At 35.6% G+C, this 27,726-nt stretch overlaps 1 protein-coding gene across 1 annotated transcript; it reads right to left on the reverse strand.

Moving 5' to 3' along the window:
• Positions 1–23,158: 23,158 nt before the first annotated feature.
• Positions 23,159–25,106, reverse strand: LOC143563909 (UPF0481 protein At3g47200-like). Its single transcript, XM_077051339.1, has 2 exons — positions 24,379–25,106; positions 23,159–23,840 (listed from the first exon to the last, which is right to left on the reverse strand). Exons 1-2 carry the CDS (start codon positions 25,104–25,106, stop codon positions 23,159–23,161), a joined length of 1,410 nt encoding a protein of 469 aa, XP_076907454.1.
• Positions 25,107–27,726: the final 2,620 nt, after the last annotated feature.

Consider the following 27,726-nt stretch of genomic DNA (forward strand, 5'->3'; position numbering starts at 1 on the left):
AAATTAGATAGGGTTATATGTCAAGCCTTGAACAAAATCGAAATCAGCAACAAAATGTTGCATTGCAGAGAAGCACATGCACAGAACGCTTCCAATCTTAGGCGGTATCCACTCCCGGCCACCACACCACCATGACATCACCGCCACCTGGGTTTCCATAAAAGAACCTGGCAACAACGGTCGACGATGATGAAGATGGGCGGCTAACAGCATCGTCAGCGGCTCACACCATTGTAGCCTTTGCTTCAATAGACCACCACCACACAACCGCCACCTAATTCCAAAAAGGAACCCGGCAACAATCGGTGGAAAAAGGGTTCGATTAACCCTAAATCGGAATCAATGGATAGAAAATTACCTTGGAAATTCAACAAAACCTAAAAAATCGGCAAGCAAACATCACCAATAAAGGATAAAGACATGTGAGATTGAGCTAAGCAAGACTAAATCCCCTTGCATAAAGCACGTGATGCACCGCCATGAGTGGCAAACAAAATACAAACACGTCATACAATGCTACCATAGAATAAATCAGAACCAAATTGCTTGTAAAGATTGCAACATAAGTTGTACAAAATAGATATGAATTATATATAATAATAAATATATAATAGATAATAGAAGAAAATAAAACAGGGTAACCTGAATTCTGCATTAAACATAAATCACCTTAGCTTGCTCCCTCTCTCCATTTAAAAATCCGTCCAACACTCCCTCAATTTATGAGATTTATAATTCTTTTTCTATTATTTTATTTATTTTCCTTTTTCTCTCTCTCTAGAATATAAATAAATCCGGTGCATATCTCCTAGATCCAATAAGAATCTCTTGTACGTAAGCTACTCTACTCCTACCCCCAATACCGATCGAAGCCTCCATCGTACACAAAGCATTCTATTCGAACACTCACTTCTCCAATCAGAATTCATCTGACCCTCTCCATAATCTAAGAAGCCTGCAAATAGATTCTTCCATAAGCTTACACGAAATCACCTGCTGAAATCACAAACATGGAAACAACTGTGTAATCCCAAAAGATACCCAGACCCACCCTACACATGAATAACCATGTTCATGTGCAGGTGGCAACACTAGTCATAAACCCAAAACATGACCATGTGTTGACACCTTGATCTGATTTGTTTATACAGTTATACATGAAAACCAAACCCAAGAACCAAGTTATAGCAAAAATGTTATTGTACCAAAACTAAACTTTTGACAAAGGGTTTCACAAGAAAGTATCTTGTTTTCAAAAGCCCTAAAAGTGCCCAGAAACCGTGGTTTAACCTGAATAAAAAGGGAGTGACCATAGTGCCTACCATATGTATGCATGTGTAAACCATCCTAAAACCAAACCTAATTCATGACCTTGTAAAGTTAGTTAATTTTTTGTAATTTACAGAACTTATCACCCTCATTTGAAGCTCCTACTTATCTTAAGTTCAAGCTTCAAAAGTTGGTGTAATCGCCTATTGATATCACACTTAGAAACATGTATGTTTTAGACCCGTGCATTTGAACTCAACAATAAAATTTAAAACATAACTATATGAAAACCATTGTCACATAATGAAGTATCTGTTAAAATATTATAAGATTATAATATTTTCAAAAGCCTTGTTGTAACTACTTCTATGTTTTAAAACCGAACAAGATATGCTAACGGGCCCAAACCAGTTCGAAGCCATTGTTTGAGTTCCGAGCATCCAAACAACAATATAAAACTTTTAATCAATCATTACTAAGTGTAATAACAAGTCCAAAACTGTTTGTGGTGAAAATCCGAATTTTAATCAATAAACATGGCTAGGGGCATTTTCGGAACAAAAAAAATCGGTTAATTCTCAAAAACTGGAAATACAAGAATATGCTTTTAGAACAGCAACTTAGGGGTTAAAATGGGGATAAATAAGTTACAAAATGTTTAAGGATAGGGGGATATAGAAAGAGGGCCCGTTTACAAGTCTAAAGTGTTGTTTCGTTTAAAACCGAACCGGCCGGCTTTTAATGACTAAAACACTTCAAAAATATATAATGAATAATTTTCTAGAAGTTATATTTAAAATACTTGATTATACTTTAAACCATTTTCAATATATACAACACCTACTTTTAAAGATTTAGAGTTTAAAAGTGAATTACGGTAAAACCGACGTAAATCGAACAAGTATTTTGAAGAATACAAAGATGCAAAAATTCTGATTTTTAACAGTAAATATAAGCCAAATACGTATATATAAATCATTATATGTTTAAGAAATTATAACATAAAATCAATCATTTTACTCCCTTTAATATGACTAAACTAGTTTTTTTACCCCCGCATTGCAGGGTTAGGGGTGTCAAACCAGACGAAGACTATGACTTCACAAAATCGATCGTTGATTAACATATGTTTGTAACATTGGAGATTCTCAGTGACCTCCATAACACCTAATTTGTTGAGAGTTGTGATAAAGTTGCCTCCTCTTAAATCCAAAATGCAAGTTTAAGTTTTATAAAATTTGAAGACTTTAAAGAATAAACCAATAAAGAATACCATGAATACAACATCTAACATAATAGTATTTTTGTCAAAGAGAAGGCTGGCCTAAATTAGACACTACTTGATAATAACACAACACTCTTCCTTTCTATTTTTACCAACACCACCAGCATTCCATTGAAACACGAAAATTACATAACATGTTAGGTGGAAAGCGGCTAACAACACTTGCATACAAAAATTACGTAAATGAACACCTATGACATGAAAGTCGGACCTTACTCCAGCCTGGAAAACAGTAGATCATACTATACTCTCCATGAACTCAAGTAGTGAGCCGGTTTGTCTGTTGAAAGGCCAGACCAGTATTGACCGGGTGTTGGGCCATTGTTGGGCTTCCTATAGAGTGATTCTTTATCTTCTTGTATTCGGTTGAAGTAGAATGACTATTCCTTGTTCCTTATTCCTTATTCCTTTTGAGTTCAAGAGATAGAATCACATACATACATGCTCAGATACATCATTATCAGAGCCTTCATTATCAACATACGATTTGCCCGTATGTCGCCGCCACAGACGACCAGAGAGCTGCTGGCAACAGCACAATGAAAACTCTCTTAAAATATAGAGTAATGTAGGTCCCGTGACAGATCTAACAACTAAGTTCTCGAACCAATCTAAACCACTAGCTAGCGGAAATCACTAGTGGTTAACCTAAATCTCGGATCTTGAAGTTTTTGGTTTATTTGCAAGAAGAAGAAGAAGAAGAAGAAGGGAGTTAGAGAGAAACTTTATTTTCCTTGAGTTGTGTGAATATGAGTTCCTTTTGGATAAATGGGTAAAGTGACCCTTTTATAGGGTCCCCATTTCTACAAAGTTTACATAATAAACTTACAAAATAAACACACTGAGTACGTAATACACCGACTAAAAGCTAACTGAAAGACATACACAATCCTAATAACAATATAGAATATTGGCCCTACAATCTCCCTCTAGGATTGAGTATGTCGAGGAACCTTCTTCAAGTTCTTTGCTTTGTCTTTATTTCTTGAAACTTAGTATTTGTCTTGATTTAGGATCTTGAACCAGATTGGATTTTGGACAAATCTTTATTTTCCGGTCTTATAGACCTGAACTTCAATCTTATTTTCTGGGAAGGATCGGCAACATCAAATTTTGGAAACATCAGATGCGGGAGGCTCGACATCTAATTTTCTTTTGTTGACTTTCTTGAGTTGACTGGTTTCTTTCCTTGTCTTAAGACATAATCAGTTCATTTTTTAGATTCAACCACCAACTTTCACGCTCTCGTTTTCTTTTAAGCGCTTTAGCATCTGCAACTTTAGTTTCGCATCCAAGCAAACTTGATCTTGATCTACCTATCCATGTACAACTGCACAAAACTTAGAACGAATAAGATTCGTTCACAGAACCTCTCGAGGGTCAAAGAAGAATTCGTTCACAAACCCTCCCCATTTCAGTCCCTCAACTTGTAAGCAATTGTTTAAGTCCTAGGCTTCCAACAAACTTTGCATTAACGACTTTGACAACAAAACACATGATTTTGAATAAAATAATGTTTAATAAAATATGTACGAACACAATAAAAACTTAAAATCTTTTTGGTATTTCATAAATTTTAAAAATTACTAAAATACATACATAATATTTTGAAGTTGAAACATAAAATAAAACAAAAATAAGATATCTATAAAGATGAAATTAATATTATATATCAATAATATTTACTTAAAAGTGTACTAAATTATTTTTGTGAGAAAGATCACGACATGGAATCACATTATCTGTTAAAGTTCTAGATCAAACTTCTATTTGGACATTATTATGGCAAGAACTCAAAGATTGTAGATATAATTTGTCCACTTTGAGCATAACAAGTATTTTGATATCAACGTGATATGATAAGGTATGTATTAGGCACAATGTTTGTGTAGCCCCCATTTAATCCGATGAATTACAAACTCCTTCATACCTCGGGCATAGTATACTTTCACATGTCACCTCAACTTGACTTAAACCTTTCTTATATGATCACAGTACGCTTATTGACACTTGGACACTTTACAACATTGGACAATTGACTCTATTGAGAAATATCTATACTATATATAATGCATGAGTGAAGGACCTCTAAAATTGAAGAGGTACAATCATTATTGCATAAAGTACAATTACTAATGCATTAAATTTTAATAATTTAAGGGTAATATAGTATTTTTAACATTTTGTATGGTTAAGAATGTTTTCTTTAGAACATAGTTACAAAAATGATCATTCAACTTTAATAAAACTTTTGTTAATTTATAGAATAGTTGCAAATAAACCCTCTATCTTTATCTATTTATTTGACAAATTTGTTTAAAGTTTTTATTTCTTCTATATCTTTTAATATATTGTGTTAAAAAACAACCGAACTTACCATTGCAATGTGCTTATTTTTGTTGACGTTTCAATGTAAATTTTATTTTATTTTGATGTGTTTATTATAATGTACAAGTCAATAAGCATAAAAGTACAACTCGAATGTGCAATTAAGAACCTAAAATATAATTACAAATTTAACCCTTCAACTATACTCAACTTTTGTAAACTTAATTAATAATTATCCTTCCATCCCCTTAAGTTTATCCATATATTCATCTATATTCTTTTTCTTTGTTTTTCATGTATAACTTTGAATATAATAAGTTTTAATAAATTTCAAACATACAATCACGACATGATTGTTTTTGTCGACACTACGACGTAAGAATATTGATGTGCATGTTATAACCAAAATGATTTCGTGTCATTTAAAAGAAAGTATCAATTTTGGTTCAAGTCAAAATGCCATCAAAATGAGTTTTGATCATTTTTTTTAAATACTTTTATGTTTTGACTCAACGTTGAGGACTTTGACAAGTCAAAACGCGTTCGAGTTATAATAGGATGTAAGCTAAATGAGTTTATTCGATAATAAAAATTGTTAAAATTTTGTTCAGGTCAAAATAGGAAATAAGTAAAATGAGTTTGAGTCATTTCAAAAAAAAGTTGTCAATGTTGGTTCTAGTTAAAATAGGTATAAGCATAATGAGTTCGAGTCATCTTAAGAAAAGTGGTTTCGGTTTGCGTCCAAACAATTATATGCAAAATGAATTCAGCTCAATTAAAAAAATATCAATTTTGGCTCAGGGTGGACATTAAATCTTTGGTCGTTTATGAAGATTTCAAAAGACTTCCCAAATTAACGTGACTGCCATAGTAGATTTTTTTCAGGTTAAAATTCCTAGCAAAATGAGTTTCGATCATTTTTTTAATATTCTTATTTTTCAGGTCAACAATCGAGCACTTTGATAAGCCAAAACGTGTTCGAGTTATATCGGGATGTAAGCCAAATGGGCATTATAAAAAAAGTTTAATGTTTTGTTCAGATCAAGATCAAGACGGGTAATATGTAAAATGAGTTCGGAATTAAAAAAAACTATAAACTTTGGTTCTTGTTAAAACATGTTATAAGCATAACGAGTTCAAATCATCTTTAAAAAAATTAGGTTTTGGTTTATGTCAAAACGATTATATGCAAAATGAATTAGGTCATTTAAAGAAAATATCAATTTTGGCTCTGCGTGAACATTAAATCTTTAGTCATTTATGAAGGTTTCAAAAGACTTCCCAAATAATCGTGACTATCATAATAGATTTGGTTCAAGTTAAAATGCTCAGCAAAATGAGTTTCAATCATTTTTTAAACTACCAAACCATGAGTATAAAACTAGGTTTTTAGGATTTGTATAATAATTGTAACGTACAAAAAAGAAACATTCATTTTTTTGAAAAAAACCTATCCTGCCATATGTTTAAAATGTTGTCACTACTAAAAATCTGTTTAAACATATTGCCATCACCACAGCATCGCGCGAGTATACGACTAGTATTAAAATAAAGCAGAAGTTCAAAATATCAAGGCCTTAAGAATCAGGTCTTGTATGACTACAAATAGAGAGAGTCTAAGGCTTGAACAAAAGAAAGAAAATAAAATAAAGTAGAAGATTTAGGGACTTAACAATCAGATCTTGTATGACTGTAAATATAGAAAGTCCAACGCTTGAATCAAAATAAATGAAGAAATAGATTAGAAGTTAAAAATCCTAAGATAGACCTCTTTTAAACTTTCTTTTTCTTTTCTTTTTTTTTCTTTTATGACCCTTTTTCTTTTTCTTTTCTTGACTCAACAGAATTAAGATTCACACTTGATTACATAAGACAACCGTGATCAGGTAAAGAGGGGCTTGGGTATAGCATGTTATTTACGTTTCTACCTTTATTGATATGACTTTAGTTGGAGTCGGCAACCTCTTCATAGCATGTAACCACTAGCATAGGCAGATATTTAAGTTTATATCACTATGACACTTACTTGTTTGTCAAACCTATCTACACATCAAGCAATGATCTTGTTGGCTTTTGATCTACTCTTTTCGTGTGCTAGAATCATTAGAGATAATTTCTTATCATTTTTCAAGGGTCGGATCAATTTCTCAAAGTTTATAATTTTTTAAATATCTGACTCCCTCTAAATAGGAGCTCCTTCTAAACGGGAAACCATCTTTTGGAATATTTTCAGATTTTCTTAAAAGAACATAAAATCTTTTTGATAAGTCAAATGACTTATATTTTGTTTTTCTTAAACATACAAAGTGAAAATCTTTTTGTTGAGTTGTGCCATGCATCGAAAAATGTGACTTACGATATTAAAGTACGAAACTCGTTATATATTTACGGTTAAGTTAATAATTGAAATGAGCAGGAAATCCGAATACGAGACGAGAGATTCGGTGCATGCGTTTAGCTTCAATGGGGAGAAGGCTTCTAGAACAAATGTGTTAGGCTATAAATATATCATTTTATTGTCTTTTTATGTGTGTTTTTCATTGTGTAAATCATCACCCAAGGGGAGCTCACGTTGGGTGGGGTCGGTTCGTTCGTTTATTATAAATCTTTTAACCCATTACAGAGTCGTTCACTATACTTATTATCTTTATATATTTATGTTCGGTCGTATGATTTACCGCACCCGTCTCGCACAATTATCAAGAACAAATCCGTTCGTTGTCGGAACCGGTTGCGAGACCTACAATTGGTATCAGAGCGGGTTGAATCAAATGATTCACTTTGGTCTTGATGTTCGGGTTCTAATTTCGCGATTACCAAGACTGAGAAGTTAATTTATTAAAGCTTTTGGAAGATTCGTTGAAGTTTTGGAAATAAAATTTGATGTTTGAAAATAAAGTGATGATTTGGGGAAATAAAGGTGCTCGATGTTCGTCTCTTTATGGATCTGGATTCACTGCCGGTTAAAGGTTCGATTTAGAGTTTTATGAAGTTGTTTTTATGAATCTTGGATAAAAAACAAAAAGAACATATGGTATCCGTGTCTGTGGGGGTTGAAGAATGTTAGCTCCATCCATAATAATCAAATCAATGATTCATTCTCGTGCTATGTTGCATCGTGCTGTTAAGAGCTTTTATGTCACAAACCCAAGAGTGAGAGTCTGGAAGGAGAGATGGTCGGCTACCACCTCCGGTTACGGTGATGGTCGTCGTGAAGGAAGTGGTTATGGCGGAGGTCGCCGGTGGTTGGTGATGATGACGACGCCTGATGTTGTTGACCAGATTATTTTTTTAGTAAGGGTGGTCGGAAATGGGTGTTCGAGCTCCGGAGAGGTTAACCTCAGGATGTTATGTCACCGGAAACTTTTTTTGTTGAACGATTTTCTGGATGGTGAAGTGGACGTAAGTGTAAGTCCAGTAGCAGTGGTGGTTGAAACGGAGAACTTGGAATCTGATATGTAATATCTCGTATCAGAAAAGAGACCCGGTCCACTCGTCATTGCTTGTCGTTGACAAACAGCTCTGAGATGTTGATGTTGTTCAAAGGTGGTTGATGTTGTTGGCGGCTGACTAGTTGTTGCTAGGGTTTTCGTTTTTCCGACGACATCTCCGGCGAGTTTTCCAGCGAGGGCAGTGGGTGGCAGCTGATGATTCCAGCTAGAGTTTGTTATAACCTTACTCATAATAGGCTGCATTGGGTTTTATTTGGACCAAGTACGTTTTTGTGTGGGCCTCATTCTTTTATCTTGGGCCAGATCATGATATGGACCAGCTGATTACTTTCTGGGCTGGGTACTCCTATAAATTATAATGGGCCAGGTATATATATAGTTGAATATTTAAAAATTTGGGCCAATTATGTGAAATTGATAATGTTCGGATTAACCAAACTGAAGGAAGTCAAAATTGATAAGGTTTTCGTTATTGTTTAACCGTGTTCAAAGCTTGTTATTTCTAAGGCGTTCGAGAAGTTGGATCCGAAAGGTGAACTTTGAACGAATTATTAAGCTTTGTCATTTCATCGTTGAACTCGGTAATTCGAAATCGATTTGTGGATAATCTAGCTCTTCTCGACCTATATTACTTAAGATCCAAGATGGATAAAGAAGCGGGAATTTCTTCATGAATGAATTAGGTGGGTCATACCTTGAGGGGGTGAATTAAAACGAAGAGGTTTCGGTTTATCAGGTGATTTGTGAAGATACGAGACACAGTTTGACAAAGTTGATATCAGAAGTCAAGGGGTGATTGTAAGGCCAACATTTGTGACTTACGATATTAATATGACGAAACTCGTTAAATATATACTATGGTCAAGCAAATAAAGTGGGCGTGAAAACCAGATACGAGACGAGATCTTCGGGGCACGCGTTTAACTTCAACGTGGAGAAAGCTTCTATAATATTTATGTTTTGCTATAAATATGTCACATGTTTTCATGATTATGTGTGTGTTTGTAAGGTGTAAATCACCCACCCAAGGGGAGCTCACCTTGGGTGGGTCGGTTCGTTCGATTGTTATAAATCTTTTTACTGATAACGAGATCGTTCATTATTATATTTTCTTTATATAACTTGTTCGATCGTTTGATTTACCGCACCTGGCTCGAATGTTATCAAGAACAAAATCCGTTCGTTGTTGGATCCGTTTCGGGACCTACAATATATTTAGCAATAAACCAATTATGAGTGTGCTTAGTGATACAACTTTGCCTCTATAGCAAGTCAAGAGATAATATTATTACATTATACTGTGATATATAATCAAATTAGTGATACAAACTTATGAATGATATATTTATAGCCTAACACATTTTTTCTAGAAGCCTTCTCCCCGTTGAAACTAAACGCGTGCACCGAAGCTCTCGTCTCGTATCCGGATTTCCCGCTCACTTTAATTATTAACTTGACCGTAAATATATAACGGGTTTCGTACTTTGATATCGCAAGTCACATTTTTGGCCTTACAATTATACTGTGATAACAATCATAAGTTTTATATAGTATATGAAGTCCTTCTGATATTGCAAGGCCGAAAACACAGGTAAGGCTTTCGCATCCACTAAAAGGAATATGTTTCCTCATAATCAACTGTAAGGATTTGGGAAATAACCATTGTGTTACAGTCATGCCATGCATCAAAAAATCTCATTCTTTCCATTCTTTTTATTTTGAAAGCACCGATTTATAACCTACTGGTTTGACGTCTATGAGTGTTCGAACTACAAGTCCGAAATGTTTTGCTTGTTATATTCAATTCAGCATTTTAGGTATCCTTTCAATTCAGGTGTAAGGCCCCAAAGCCCGTGTGCCATACTTTCGTGCGGGTTGGATTTACTCATTTACATAATTCGATAATCAGAGTTAATTATAACCGTCCGCGGAATATAAAAGTCATACATTCAATCCATTTATACGTAATCATTCAATTCTTGTTTTTAAACATACTTAAAACATCATAAATGAAACATCATAGCAATCCTTCTTCATATGCCAGTCTCTTCCGTTCTTGCCATGTGTCTCCCTCAAGCCAACTACTTCATCCTACTTGCATGCTTGCATACTAAAAGTCAGCTACGCTGAGTGAGTTCTACTTAATCAATTAACATACATTCATTTATATCCATATTTATACGTGTCCGAAGACATGTATTCGGACTTTTCTTACTATTACTTCCTTCATACATACTTTTCATACATACATTCATACATACATACATACATACTTTCTTTTATAACTCCCTATGGTATATCGTAAACTATTTCATTTCTACTGTCTCAGATATTATTAGGGTCTGGTCCCTCTATCTCAGATATTATTAGGGTATGGTCTCTTCTGTCTCAGATAGTATTAGGGTCTAGTCCCTTCTGTCTCGGATATTATTAGGGTCTGGTCCCTCCTGTCTCAGATATTATAAGGGTCTGGTCCCTTCCGTCTCGCATAACCATACATGTCCCATCGATCGTCCATACAATCATTTCATACTTTTATTATTATGCGTGCATACTTTTCACACTTTCTAGTTATGTTTATATATATATATATATATATATATATATATATATATATATATATATGTATATATATATAACATGCTATAATAATAACATTCAATACATAATCATACACCTATCACTTAGGATAAATGTACTAACTATCACGTAGGAGTATGCACACAGCCCAAAAAACATCACAGAGAAAGATGCTAGAACTCACCTGGGTCATGTTTCCTTCGAAATTGATTGTAACTCTTTCTTTTGCTGGGCACGGCTAACTGTTTAACAAGTATAGGTGTCAATTAAACTTTTCTATCCGAGTCTTACTACCTAAGTTAGAAACTAAGCCAACTTAACTGATGGTGCTACTATTTCAGTCGTATCGCATATACGAACCAATCGCATTGCACATGCAGACCAATCGCATTGCATATACAAAGCTATTCGCATCACCTATGCGAACCAATCACATCGCATATGCAAAACCGATCGCATCTGCAAACCAATCGCATCGCATATGCAAAAAAATCGCATCGCATGTGCAAAACAAATTGCATCGCATATGCAAACCGATCGCATCGCATATGCAAACCAAACGCATCGCATATGCGAAACAAATCACATCGCATATGCGAACCAATCGCATCGCATAAGGAAAACTGATCGCATCACATATGCAAACAAATCGCATTACATATGCAAAACAAATCACATCGCATATGCAAACCGCATCGCGTATGCAAAACTAATTGCTTCACACATGCAAAACAACCCTCATTCCAAACGGATCGCATCGCATTCCCATGCGATGCGATTCTGCCCTTTTTGTGATTCAGATTGTTTGATCGTTTTAAGCATTCTTTCAACCATTTTTGCCCTTTAATCACTCTTTATGACCCGTTTTACTATTCCAACGGGTTCTGGGACATAACAACCTTATCTACTTGGGTATTACACGGTCCGAACATACTCGTTCATCCCGAACCTCACCCTTTAACTCTTTTAATATGAAGTTTATGTTTTTCTTACATGTTTCAACCCGATTTACTTTCCTTTCAAATTTTGTGCAAAACCGACTTCGCTTACTTGTCCTTTTCACGAACCGAACACTACTCGTTTTACCCGAACCTAACAAACTTACCCATTTACTCTGAAGTTCATTACTTTATCAATAATCATGACCCGATCTATCATCCTACCAAGTTTCATGCTATTCCATACACGAAAAGTAAGACTTTTTAATAAAAACGTACCTATAATGTTTATGTTCGAAATCACTCGAATAGCCCAAAACCATATCAAATGAACTCTGATTTAGGTGATTCAAGCGGCCACGGAACCTTCTCACCACGATCTACGAACCCATCAACTCTCCATCACCAAAAACCGCCTCTACAGTTGCCGGAAAACCCAAACAGTCGCCGGAAATCTTCATTTTCCATTGTTACGGTTTTGCTGATAAAAACCAGGCTTCCCGACCTCTGATCGAAGATCCGACTGGTGGAAATATTCATTTATATTCTATGAACACACAGTTAAAATTTGAGACCGATCCGACAGTTAGATCTCTGGGAATCATCAGGTCTTTGTGGGTTGCTCTCTCAAAAAACGGGAATTTGGTGAAGAAGGAGGTTGGAGGTGATGATGATTATAAAATGAGATTGTGGCTATATTTAGAGAAAGGGGGTAGGGTTTTATGTTTAACTTTTCATCTAATGACACTTAATCCCCTCATACTTTAGATAATTACATTTATTTTCTATAATTCATTTAATCTCGTTTCTTTTAAATACCTCATGAAACTTCGGATATTACAAGTCTACCCACCTTATAAGTGGTTTCGTCCTCGAAACCTGCTTAGTCCTTATAAAAGGAATACTTCCTTCATTCACATTCCTTCTTGAATCATCTTAGCTTTCTGGCTTACGAGTTTATCCTTTGTCTCACAATTCGAGTGATGCTCATGAGTTTTAGCAGTCTTTGGTAGCTTGTCCATAAAGTCCTTGATGGTATACTTCCTTATCCAGACATAGCAAGTCCGCATCATTTCCTTAAGCATAATTTTATTTCTTCTCCTTAATATAGATACATTGCACTTACTATCACGACACTTAGCACTGAATGATCCTTCTGTCAAATCACAACCTTTAGCAAATATACTGATATGCAATACGTTCAAAACGTATTAGTGCCATATGAGAAAACCTTTCCAGTTTCTCCTTAAGGATTACTTTTTGAAATACCCTTGTCTATTACTTAAGATAGAACACCTCTTGCAATTATCGAGCACAACTGTTACGCAACTTGACAAAGAACTCCTTAAATCACCATTTAATCTTTCTTCCATTTTTAGCTTTTACTGACATATAGGGTTCATGAGTTGTAGCTGTCCAGTGTAGCTTGATCATGAAGTCCATGTTGATGCATCTTCCTTTTCTTGACTAATCAAGTCTCATCTTGTCCTATGAATCCATTGTTATCTGCCACTGCATATCAGGTTGCCTTGATATCATAAAATATTTATCGAAACCAACTTCCCTTCCAAGCATGTCCTGACCTTTGTATGGGCATTTATAATACTATTCTATCGTTACCCTTCTAGATAACTTCCTGCTCATGATCATATAATTATCAGTCACAACACTAATCATTAATTTTAAGACTCAATTCATATAAACATAAGTCCAAACCATCCCTACGCCTTCCTTACATGTCTTTCCATCTTCTGTCCTTAGTTTATTGCATCTTCTTGATGTGTTACTACCGGTTCCACCTTCGTAACACTTGCGGTTGTTCTTATCTGTGTAGGCAAGGTATCTTGTCCTCCCATAGTGTCACATAGCATGAACTCATCTTTACTCGACTTCTACATAGAGGTTTTACTTTCATCAGTATCTTCCTTTATTGTAATCAATCTCTTTCCTTTAGAAACCTCGATGTAGGTCGATTTTCTAGACTTATGACTCATGAGCTCATCTAGGATTTGGCCTTGAAGATCTCCATGATGAGGAATCCTCGGGCGACCAAATCTGATTTTCATATCTTAAGTATTATCTTCCATATCTCGGTATAATTTGAAATTCAATCCTTTTTCATCTACCCCTCATCCTTTATAACTTCTAATTGCGCCTCGCGGATCTCGCTCATGAAATCCGAAGTGCTAACTAATTTATACAACTTAATTGTTGCAATAACTTTTTCACCTTTATGGCTTACTGCGTCAGCGACCACATTGACCTCCCCAGGATAATACTTGGTTTTACAATCAAAATCCTTTATCAACCCTAACCATCTTCTCTGCCTCCTATTCAGTTCTTGCTACTTGAAGAAGTACTTCAAACTCTTATGATCCGTATAGATTGTACACTTTGGAAACTTAGCATACAGTTTCTCTTTCTTCAACGTCTCCAACACTTTTCTCAAATGTTCATCATGGTCGGACTTATTCCTTGAATAAATCAAAATTATCATCAATGAAGGCAACGACAGATTTGTCCAACATCGGACGGCATACCCTATCCATCATAACCAAAAATGCTACTAGAGCATTCGTCAATCTAAACGACATCATGAAAAACTTGTATGTCCATATCGCGTCTGAAATGCTGTTTTAGGGATGTCTGCCTTTTTCACTTTAAACTAATGATCACCAGATCTTGAGATCTATTCAGGAGAACCAACTAGCATCTTTCAACAAATCAAATAGATCATTAATCTGTGGCAACATACATCTATTCTTCACCGTAAGCTTATCCACTCGCGGTTATCTATACATATTCTCATACTTCCGTCTTTCTTCTTCACGAACATCACTGGTGCACCCCACCGAGAAAACACTCGGTCTTATAAAACATTTACCAAGGAGTTCTTGAAGTTGGGACATTAACTCTTTCATCTCAGATAGCGACATACGGTAAGGCGCTTTCGCGATGGGCTGTGCTCCTGGTATTAGCTCAATCTGAAATTCTACCTCTCGTTCCGGTGGTAACCCCGGAAGGTCCTCTGGGAACACTTCTGGATAGTCACGCACTACAGGAACATCTTTCAATCCTTTTGTCTCAGCCGTAGCTTTGACAACATACGCCAGGCACTGCACCCTCTCCTTATCAAAACTTCGGCTTTTATCATCGAAATGACGTTAAGCCCTGAACTTTCCTTATCACCGTATACCGTCACCATACCACCATCCAAAGATTTTAATCTTATCAACTTACTCTTACAGGCTATCTGAGCCTCAAACTCAGATAACTAATCCATTCCCAAACTGCGACGAACCCTCCTAAGACCATAGCATAAAGAGTAGCAGGGAAATCGCGTCCCTCTAGTTCTATCTTACAATTCTTAATCATTCTCGTAATTTTAAAGGAGGTATCGCTAGCGGTCTCTACATAAAAGTCTTAGGTACACAACTACATTCTTCCTAGTGTCCTCATTTCACATTCGCTATACCATGTAGCCTCATCCTTTCATGCCTTCTTCATTTAGGATACCTTAACAGTTATCCGTACTCCTAGATCATCTCTACTTTATCAACATTCACTTCATCATTCACGATCCCAGCAAGTTCCCTTATGGAACTAACTATCGCAGGCATACTACATGTTTTAGCTCATTTCAGTTGACATACCTCTGTTTCTTTCATGTTTCTTCCACTTGGATTCCTAATCTAGGTAGCCTTTTATGCTTCAATAAGCTTTGTTAGCATTTGAAATGCGAAACATTGAGCTACTCCCTTAGTGTATTTGACTACAAGCTCCAAGTGTGATCCTTCTTCATTACTTTCTGCAGTTGTAATCCTATTGTTTTCGTATATCGTTATGTCACACATTCCTTCAAAAGGTTTCTGGTTGGCACGTGTCCTACCATAGCATCCAGTACAAGGTCCTCGTGCTCATCTCTTTGCAACATTCGTCCTATCTTTTCTCTAAGGAAACACAAACGTTATCATTCTAGGAATTATTTAGTACATGATTTGTAAGGTAAGTAGTTAATGACATTGGTCAAGTGTAATTAACTCTTTACATTACTCCTCAGGTCCTACATACTTCCCTTTGTGATTTCACTTATGCTAGTTTCTACTACTTAATCATGCAAACATACAAATAACCTACATTCTTATCCCTAGTAATTAAGCTAGCATACGCACCTTCTTCTCTAGCAATTAAGCTAACATACACACATTCTTCTCTAGCAATTTAAGCTAGCATTTATACATTCTTCTACTTTCATTTAACATATATATACATATATTCTTAAATCTTTACATGAACTCAATCATGTACTTTACAGTTCTCGAGCTTGCTTTAGCGACACATGGCTTTCTAACTGGCATCTTCTTTCTTTTCATCTTTAAGTCCCATTCTCTGTTCGAGTCTAAGTATATAGGATGCCTATTTCTCTCGAACTTATGCTTTGATACCAACTTGTAAGGCCCCTAAGCCCAGGTGCCCTACTTTCGTGCAGGTTGGATTTACTTATTCACATAATTCGCTAATCAGAGTAAATTATAACCATTCGCGGAATATAAAAGTCATACATTCAATCCATTTATACGTAATCATTCAATTCTTGTTTTTAAACATACTTAAAACATCATAAATGAAACATCATAGCAATCCTTCTTCATATGCCAGTCTCTTCCGTTCTTGCCATGTGTCTCCCTCAAGCCAGCTACTTCATCCTACTTGCATGCTTGCATACTAAAAGCCAGCTACGCTGAGTGAGTTCTAGTTAATCAGTTAACATACATTCATTCATATCCTTACTTATACTTAATCCGAAGATACGTATTCGGACTTTTCTTACTATTACTTCCTTCATACATACATACTTACTTTCGTAACTCCCTATGGTATATCATAAACTATTCCATTTCTACTGTCTCAGATATTATTAGGTAGCGTTTGGTATGCAGGAATGACAGTAGGAATGGAATGATTCATTACATGGGAATGGAAAAAGTGGTGTTTGGTTGCTCAATGGAATAGAATCATTCATTACACATGGAATCCCATTCCATTAAAACCATTCCTTCCCACCCCATTTCTTTTTTTTCATTTCATTCCTTCTTCACCATACTTTCTTAACAACAACACCACCTAACAACGACCACCACCTGACCACCACCATCGTCGTTGCCACCACCTCCACCACTGCCGCCACCAACGCCGCTGTCACCATTGCATCACTACTAATGCTACCACTGCTTGACCACCGCCACCCCCACCGCCACCACAACCAACGCCCACCACCATTTTCGTCACCGGAGCTACCACCACCATCTCCATTGCAAGGTTTTTTTTGTGTAAAAAAATATTTTTGTAGATATGAGTGTTTTTTATTATTTCTATTTCATTCCTACATTTTTTTATTATTACCAAATAACATAAAGTAATAATTTATTTCATTCTCATAGGTTAACCAAACAAGACAAAGGAATGGTAATGATCCATTTCATTCCCTTGTCCATTCCATTCCTTCTCTCATTCCATTCCCCTTCATTCCATTATCTCCAACCCAACGTACCCTTAAGGTCTGGTCCCTCTATCTCAGATATTATTAGGGTCTGGTCCCTTCTGTCTCATATATTATTAGGGTCTAGTACCTTCTGTCTCAGATATTATTCCCTCCTGTCTCAGATATTATTAAGGTCTGCTCCCTTCCATCTCGCATAACCATACAACGATACATGTCCCGTCGATCGTCCTTACAATCATTTCATACTTTCATTTTCATACTTTATATATATATATATAGGGTTAGTTTCATTTGAGAACACAGATCGAAAAACTTAAGAACTTTTAGGAACTCTTAAAAACCAAATGTTCTTTTAGTTTTTTTTATATAATAACATTATTTGAGAGTAGTTTTATCATATATGATATATAAATTTTTTATTTACATATATAAATCACAAGTTTACATATATATAAAATTTATGTAATAACAAACTTCCATATGTGTAAAAACTAATTTGTATAATTGTAATTGTCACACCTAGCTCAGGGCCTGGGCGTGACAACCTAACATTGGTACCTGTTTTGTAAATACATCAGAGTTAAAGGTTGTAAAGCGGAATACTTTTAATAAAATATTATTATATTCAAATCACGAGGTTTAAAACACCCGTTAAGTTATACAAAAGTGTTTGGATATTAAAACCATAATTTACATTATTTTAATATTAAAACATCCTTTGAGCCACCAGATCGTCTAACGGCTATCCTCTGTCTCCAAACACCTATTCTTCATTACCTGTAAAACAGTTATAAAAATACGTCAGCAACACATGCTGGTGAACACGCTGACACAAAATATTTTAAGTTACTCAGTTATCCCCTCGGGTATCTTGTGACCCGGCCCATCGTGGATTAGGAAACAACCAAGTTAAATATACTATTATAAACCTTCAGTTATACTTGAAACCTCTCAGCGATACCGCAGCATCGAGGTCTTGGCAACTATTCAATATACACGAGATAATCCCCTCTCGGACATTACTTGGGTCCGGCCCAACATGGCGGAGGCATTAGCAAGTGTGGTGCAGTGTGCCCACCGTCTGCCCACATATGTAAGGATCCAGACAAACGTATACAATAGCCTGAGGGCCAGTATTACTCTTGTTTATAAAGTTTTAGGGATATAATCCCACGCAAACATTCAAGACTTTGTTTTATAAAAAGTTGGACGTATTCACCTTTCTTCTTGGTTGGTGTTTCTCACCAATTTGTCTCGTTACCTCGGACCTATAGTACGAGAATAACATTTTATAAGTACTAGATCAACGACCTAGCTTCAGACCTTTAGTCCGATTGCATAACCTTTACCTTGACATTTTATCTCTTTATAAATATAAGGACCTCTAGTCCTTTCTTTTTAATCATTTATAAACCTTTGTTTCTTCCTCGTAAAGAAAACATATATTTCAAATTCTTATTATAAGAAATATAAAATCTTTATATAAAATAAAGAAGTATTATTTTTATCTATAATCTCGACTTTATAAAATCTTATTTCCACTTTATAAAATCAAGGTACGGGCTATGACTAGGGTCTAAGCCATTTATATTATAATAATCGGGCAGAACCCCTACCTTGAATGGCTTATTTATAGAAATGCTTGTGCTTTACTTGAACAGCACTTCTACTTGAATGTAAGTCGAGAGGGTATTTAAGTAGAGTTATGGCACGCATCTCGAGGTAAGGCTAATCGGGATATCGCCATCTCGGCCGTGGCACGTAAATCGAGACAATGTGTAATTGGAAGTGTGAATTGGATGGTGAGGACCACCCCCCATGGCCGGCCTATTTATAGAAATTTTAGTGCAACTTCGCGTATCGCGAAGCAGCTTCGCGTATCGCGAAGCTGCACTAGCTTCGCTGAGTCGCCGTGTAGGCTTTCCACGTGGCGCCACGTGTCGTTCCTGTCTCTCCACGTGTACTGCATCTTCGCATATCGCGAAGATGCACAACTTGGATTCTTCGCGTATCGCGAAGATGCAAAACTTTGAAGCTGTTCATTTTTAGTCCCTGGTCTTTTGGTAACTTGCCATATCTTGATCTTATCATCATCCAAAAATACAAAAGCGGCTCTTGACGATGCGAGCGTGTGAAGTGCAAAGTGCGCCATCATAGCGCCACATTGCGCCCATCGCTCTTCACCCGAGCCCGTGCGCGTCGGGTGCTTCGCACCCTCCGCTAGGACTAGGGAGAGTGGTTGGCCATTTAAGAACATTTCCATGGAATGTTCTCTCCTTATAAAGTGTTTTATTTTTCTTTCTTTTTCCGATGTGGGATGGAGTCTCCTTACCCCATTCCTTAACATAAGCTACTTCCATTCTTTGTCTTATTTTTCTCTTTACATTTGCCATGAATATTTTTAATCCTTAAGTTTTATTAATTTGTCAAATTTGGACCAAAATTTTTGTGATGTTACAGTAATTATATATATAAATATAAAAAAAATGATAAAACTACACTCAAATAATGTTAACAGTTAACATACAAAAATTTTTATAAAAAAAACGTTAGTTATTAAGAGTTCTTTAGAGTTCTTAAATAATTTAAGAATTATTTAATGATACTCATCCTATATATATGTGTATATATATATATATAACAAGCTATAATAATAACATTCAATACATAATCATACACCTATCACTTAGGATAAATATATTAACTATCACATAGTAGTATGCATACAGCCCCGAAAAACATCACAGAGAAAGGGGCTAGAATCACCTGGGTCCCGTTTCCTTTGAAATTGATTGTAACACCTTTCTTTTGCTTGGCACGGCTAACTGTTAAATAGGTATAGGTGTTAATTATTACTTTTATATCTGAGTCTTACTACCTAAGTTAGAAACTAAGCTAACTTAGCTGATAGTGCTACTATTTCAGTCGCATCGCATATACGAACCAAACGCATCGCACATGCAGACCAATCTCATCGCATATGCAAAGCTATTCGCATCGTCTATGCAAACCGATCGCATCGCATATGCAAATCATCGCATTGCATATACAAAACAGATCCAATCGCATCACATATACAAACCGATCGCATCGCATATGCAAAATAAAACGCATCACATACGCAAAACAAATGCATCGCATATGCAAACCGAGCGCATCGCATATGCAAAACAAATCGCATTGCATATGCAAATAATCGCTTCGCACATGCAAAACTAATCGCATTCCAAACGGATCACATCGCTTTCCCATGCGATGCGATTCTGCCCTTTTTGCGATTCAGATTGTTTGATCGTTTTAAGCATTCTTTCAACCATTTTTGTTCTTTAATCACTCTTTATGACCCGTTTTACTATCTCAACGGCTTCTGGGACGTAACAACCTTATCTACTTGGGTATTACACGATCCAAACATACTCGTTCATCTCGAATCTCACCCTTTAACTCTTTTACTATGAAGTTTATGTTTTTCTTATATGTTTCAACCCGATTTACTTTCCTTTCAAATTTCGTGCAAAAGCGACTTCGTTTACTTGTCCTTTTCACGAACCGAACACTAATTGTTTTACCCGAACCTAACAAACTTACCCATTTACCCTCAAGTTTATTACTTTATCAATAATCATGACCTGGTTTATCATCCTACCAAGTTTCATCAAATTCCATACACAAAAATAAGACTTTTTAATAAAAACGTACCTATAATGTTTATGTTTGAAATCACTCGAATAGCCCAAAACCATATCAAACAACTCCGATTTAGGTGATTCAAGCGGCCACAGAACTGTCTCGCCACGATCTACAAACCCATCAGCTCACCGTTGCCGGAAACTGCCGCTACAGTCGCCGGAAAACCCAAACAGTCGTCAGAAATCTTCATCTTCCAATGTTACGGTTTTTCTGATAAAAACCAGGCTTCCCGACCTATGATCGAAAATCCGACTGGTGGAAATCTTCATTTATTTTCTATGAACACTTGGTTAAAATTTGAGACCGATCCGACGGTTAGATCTTTGAGAATCATCGGGTCTTTGTGGGTTGCTCTCTCAAAAAACGGGAATTTGGTGAAGAATGATGTTGGAGGTGATCATGATTATAAAATGAGATGGTGGCTATATTTATAGGAAGGGAGGTAGGGTTTCATGTTTAACTTTTCATCTAATGGCATTTAATCCCCTCATACTTTAGATAATTACATTTATCTTCTATAATTAATTTAAACTCGATTCTTTTAAATACCTCATAAAACTTCGGATGTTATATCAGGTAGTCATCCTTGTATATGTATTCTTACAGAGTTTTAGGTACCTAATCTTCTCATCGACTACATCTGTTGCTATGGCGTATGAAAATATTTATTATACACTTGTTTAACTTTCGTTCCATATTGTACTATTTTGTACAGAATTTGTAGAGATCTCATACCGATGCTTCTTCTGGAACTTTAAACATCATGTTAGTCTCCTTTAGAATATTTGCCTCTTCTGGGGTTTTATTATTTAATATATTAGTCTTTTCTATGACATTTACCCCCACACGGGCATTATATCAGTAACCTCTTATATAATTTTACATGTAGTCTTTTCTATGTTACATCAACTGCATTATTCTACTCATTTGATTTTTGTAGGTTTTATCTTTGGAACCAATTTGTCTTCCGCGTTTTCTTTGTATGGTAATCTTACTTGGATTACTTTAATTTGAGAAAATAAATTTGATACTGGCATAGGTGATTGTTTCATATTTATGTTAGTGAATGCATCTAGTAATACTTTTATTATTCTTAATAAATGTATAACATATTGGACTTCATTTCACATTGATCACTTCATGGGTGAAAATTTGATTATGATGCATTCAATGTTATGCGTTGTGTTACCATTTTTTGCATATTCTTATCTCCCCTTAAGATTAAGACCGGGAAACGTAGCCTTTTCAAAATAACAATAAACATATTGTGTTGAAAATAAATCTCCCTTCACTGGTTTTACAAGAATATAATACACCAATTATAATAAAAAAATTTGGTGTCTTTGGCAAGATGACAATGCTCTTCTGGAACATTCAATGTGCTACTAACACGTGAAGTAATACCAATAAATGTCTCTGCCGGAATTTTATTTCCCCTTTATAGACCTTCCCCTCAGTGACTGATGAGTTGATTTGAGCCACTATTGTAGAGATTTGGTCATGTTCGACCACACAAATTTCCTCTACTAGGGCTGAACAATTCCTTCTCTCCTCCATTGGCACTAAAAGATTTTCGCATTCGCTTTAAGGAATTGGGCTAGCACCAGTTGATCGGATTGTATGGTATAATTATGAGCTGTTATTTTTGCTATGCAGTTGAGAAGACGTGATGTGGCATTCGAGCATTTTGTGAATACACACTATTTGCATTGCTGTGACAACATTTATAAGTGTGAGATGTGTAAAATATCTTGTTAAACATGTCAAGATTAGTGATGTTTTTACCACGTTTTTAATTTGGTGGTAATCTAAAAAAAATTCAAAGTTATATATTGTCTTTTCGTGAAGGAAAGTCTTGTTCCCATCGCGGATTTTCACTTTTGAAATCTAGAGTCGAGGACTCTAGGGGCAATGAACTCAAGTTTGGAAAGATTTGAAATTTCATCCATAACGAAAGATTCAATTTTATTCAAAAACATGTTTTGGTATAGATTTGGGGGAACTCCAGGTTCCTTTGAAGTAGAACTTCAGGTTTTAATTCATATAATCTCAAACATAACAACTTCCATAACTCAGTGGATATAATTAAAAGCTCATAAACATTATGCAGATGTCATCGACCCCGTGGGTTTATCGCGATGTAAGTCTGCACCAAACTAGTGCATAGAATAGCAGTACCCACCAAGATACCCGCTGCCTTCCATGGACTTCCAAGGTAGTCGGTAATGAGTTCCGCTATCCACGTCTTATATTTGGTAGGGCGAAGCTTCTCGATCTCATGCCGGATATGATGAAACATGTAGAGATTAACCGCTGGGACGTCAATCTCATCGTACATCTTCGCCACTTCTTCATCACTACCAAGACTATGAAGCATTATATTATTACGCCGCAACTCCCTCACATCTTCACGTTGAGTGATTAACGATTTCATCATTCGAAGATATGTGGAAACTCGATAATCATTCGGGTTATGGGGGCACATCTCATACGCGATCATGTTCAGGTAAATAGCTTTTGTATACGAGGAAACTGCTCTACGCGCAAGCTTAAACTCTCCATACCATCTGTACGACTTGAATTTCATGTCAACCCGCGACTTATCTGAGGTACATTTTAAGAAAATCCATCTACTTTTGAGTTGCGTTACTGAATCAAACGATCGACTTCGTTGTACATAGTCATAATCATCACGCGTTTCCTTCTCTATACTTTGTGTTCGCACCATGCTCGACATTTTAGATGCTTTAGATGAACGAAAAGCAAAAGCAGCTGAAAGCGAGATGAAATTAGACCTGTAAATATTTGAAATTGGATTGTTAAAAGCTTGAACTAGGTCACCCTTAAATGATTTTGAGCATAAAAATAAGCTTAGTTAAAGATAAAAAGCCCGGTGTTTTAGTTATTGAGTTCCAGTTGACTATAGGCATGAACAAAGCTAGTATTTATATAGTTTTTATTTAATATTTAATATGTTATTATAAAATAGTAATTATTAGGTGACAAATTAAATGCCACTCCCGTAGTTCTATGTAAAAGAAAAAGATAAAAAAGTCACTTTTAGTATATGAAGATTAGTTTTGACTATATCCATTTCGTAATTATTATATTAAAAGCTATGATAAAATTAAATAAATAATATAATACAATATGATATATATAAAAATAATTAAAAATGTGTATAAATTAATTAACAATTAATAAATAAATCGAGCTAATAAAGCTTGAAAAGCTACTAGCAAGCCGATCTCAAACCTTATAAATATGGTATAAATGAGCAGTCGAGCAGAGATCATCTTACAAAAGTTAAACGAGTTGAGTTTACACCCCTACCTATAAAGCTCTAGAAGATGAAGCGGTTGTTGTGTGTATTTGAGCACCTTTTTATCCGTCCAAATCACATCACCATAGTTTAAGTAGTTAAAGAATGCATTTAGGATATTTTCGCCTTTGTCATCAGGGAACCTCAACTTCATTAAAACGTCTAGTACTACAAACGGAATCTGGTTCTCCAGCAATAACAGATCACGCACCACGTTTGCAAACCCTGATGCGCCCAAATACTCATTATTTAACCACAGCCTATTGTCTGCACAAGATACACATTCAATAAAGAACAAAATAAAGCAACCATCATGCAACATCATTCGATTGAACTCCTCGTCATTGTAAGCATCTGTAGAACCATCAGCATCATAACACTTTCTGGCATCATGTACCACCTTAAACACCTTTTTGTATAATGCATCTAGAGTTAGTCCGGTGCCTGAACGATACTCTTCTAATGTTGTGAGTTTGTACTTCTCGGCTTTAGCAAGATCAGGTCGGTTATGGTGGTACGGGCCAAGTGAAACCACTGCAGGAACGTAGCACTCTCTGTTTCTATGGCCTTTCTCGCTTTTTAAGAGTAACGGTAGTACTTTTTGGATATGTCGCTCACGTTCGGTGGCCTCCTTGCCTGTAAGGCAGTCAACCCACTCCATGGCTATCATATTGTTGTCGTGAATATTAGAAGGCATTTCAACCATTACATACTCACTTTCACTCCTCTTCATCGCCATTGAGTTTTAGCTATCGAAAAATGCATAGAGTGACAATAGTTATAACTAGCTAAATATACATTCAATGATACAAACATAAAAAAAATAATAATAAAAATAAAAACTGCGTTAAATTGTTTTTAACCACCACACAAAATTAAATGCAATGATAATTAACAAGTATCAAAATATAGTTTAACTAGTTTGAGCTTAGTTTTGTTTAGGTTTTTGTATTTAATCGTTTTGCTATTTTATATTTTGTAATGATTTATTTTATTTTTTAACATTGTTTTGTTTTGATTTAATACGTATATATTAGTTTGCTACCTTCATTATATTTATTAACGTTTGGTCTCTTTCTATTGAGATGTGTAAGTTTTTTAAATTTTTAACGAACGAACCTAAACGAAGACGAACATGCTGATTTTTTTAAATGAACAAATATGAATACAAATATATGTCGTATGAAAAATGGGCGGCTGATATAGGTGACGATGGTGGTTGATGCATGAGAGGGGAGGTTGACGATGGTGGGTAATCGTAAGTTAACCGGTGATGAGAGGATAGGCCATCGACAAAGAATATGTGGAGGAGGGAAATTAAATTAGGGTTTGATAATGAAAGAGTTTCACAAATAAATGAGATGCTATAACCCGTTTAAGGGCTATTCGGGTTTGGTGAGACCCATGACCCGTGAAAATTATTGTTTGCTGATTAAGGAGTTATTTCACAAATAAATTATATGTTATAACTCATTTAAGGACTATCTGGATTTGGTGAAACCTATACCTGTAAATTCAGGTCAAGCACATAAGAAATCTCATATCATAAATCAAACAATTGGTGACTTGAGAGAGTGAGGAAACAACTAGAAAAAGACAAAAGATTATATATATATATATATATATATATATATATATATATTTATATATATATATCACATCGTAAAAGTGTAAATGGTATCATCAACTACATGTTCCAAAAGAAAATGTTCACTTTTCATGGAATGAAAGTGCTAGAACAAATCGTTACTAGACTAGGGGATAATATTAGTTAAAAATTTTCCGGGTACATTGTTCGGGTAAATGGATTGGAGCCAAAAAAAGTGAGGTCTGAGATTCCAACTTTTTTTATATATGATAAACTAATTTGTATCTATTGTGTTAACATATATTCAGCTGTTAAGGATTAATTTTGTTATAATTCGGACACTAAATTAAAAAAAGAAAACTAATATGTCAATGCAGAAGACACTTTTAACATTTGTATAGCTTATAATATCAAAAATTAACATATAAAAAAATATATGTTATCAAAACGAAACACAAAAATAAATTAGTAAACGTTCAGAACAGTATCGACAATTGTGTACGATGAAAACAGTAGCAGAACTCGTATAGCTTATTATTATTGTTACATTCATTAATTTTCGAACTTGAAACCCAGCCCGTTTTATTTAGGTTGATTCAAAACTCAATTGAGACCTCAATTCACAATCCAAAGTTTCTGTGAAATTCTGTCTGTCGCAACACGCGAAAGATTTCCCTTTACACGTCGCGACACACAAAAATTGTAGGGTTTCAACTATAGTAATCAGAGGTGCGTTATGAACGGGAACAATGAAACAAGAACAAACTTGATATTTGGCTAACACCCAAACTTTATTGATCAAGAAATCTAACTCAAAAACTTGATACAAATTTGTCTCATACCCTAAACACGGTATACATAGACTAACCTAAACATGTTAGAATATATTTAAGACACAATAAAATCAACACGATAATTATCTCCATCTAAACCTAAAATAAATTTTCCATAAAATAATTATCCATAAATAACCCGATTACTTGCACGCCAAGATAACCGGTTTCTTGCATCCCAAGTCGCTCCATGCAATAGCCATAAGTCGACTCGGTAATTCCCAACAATCACCCCCTGAATTTCTGAGTCGTACAGGGGAGATCTTCCTACTTTAGAAAAGCTTGCATCTCCTTGAATTTAATCGCACAAGAGCAACTAATATCTTTGTCTTCTCGATTCGTTTTTCCGGGGCGAACACTTCATCATAGTCAATCCCGAGATGTTGCACGTATCCTTTCTCCACAAGCGTCGCCTTGTGTTTGTTTATCGGATTCCGTTTTACTTTGAATACCCATTTTAAACCGGTTGGTTTAAATCCTTTTGGTAACCCCGTTAAACTCCGCGTTTTCTTTTTCTCGATTGAATTGATCTCGGCCCGCATCGCTTTCATCCACTCGGGTTTCGATTTCACTTCATCAAAAGTACTCAATTCATCATTCAATAACACTAGTAGTTCTTCGAGTTCTTCATTGGAATTTAACTCGTAATCACCAATATTATCGGGTAAGATCAAAGAGCAAGTAGAACGCTTAACCGGGGTTTGCACAACATCATTCAGTGTTGTACTACTGCTGTTAGCGACAGAGGTGCTGCTGTTTGCGACAGTTCCATCACTAATGCTGCTGTTTGCGACAGTTTCAGTGTCGCTATTGCTGCAGCTTGGATCAGACCCGTCGCTATTGCTGCTGTTAGTACCAAAACCGTCGCTATTTCTGCTGCTTGTATCAGACCCGTCGCCATTGCTGCTGTTAGTACCAAAACCGTCGCTATTGCTGCT

The sequence above is a fragment of the Bidens hawaiensis genome, unplaced genomic scaffold (genome assembly GCF_021521415.1).
Source record: "Bidens hawaiensis isolate Kalapana, Puna unplaced genomic scaffold, B.hawaiensis_p1.1 tig00001206_1, whole genome shotgun sequence".
In the NCBI taxonomy this organism is placed as follows: domain Eukaryota; kingdom Viridiplantae; phylum Streptophyta; class Magnoliopsida; order Asterales; family Asteraceae; genus Bidens; species Bidens hawaiensis.

Excerpts from the sequence above, each read along its gene's own strand:
- LOC143563909 (XM_077051339.1), bottom strand. The coding sequence starts at position 25,106 with ATGGCGATGAAGAGGAGTGAAAGTGAGTATGTAATGGTTGAAATGCCT. Across the intron at positions 23,841-24,378 it reads CATCTTCTAGAGCTTTATAG|GTCTAATTTCATCTCGCTTT; the intron begins GTAGGGGTGTAA and ends AAATATTTACAG.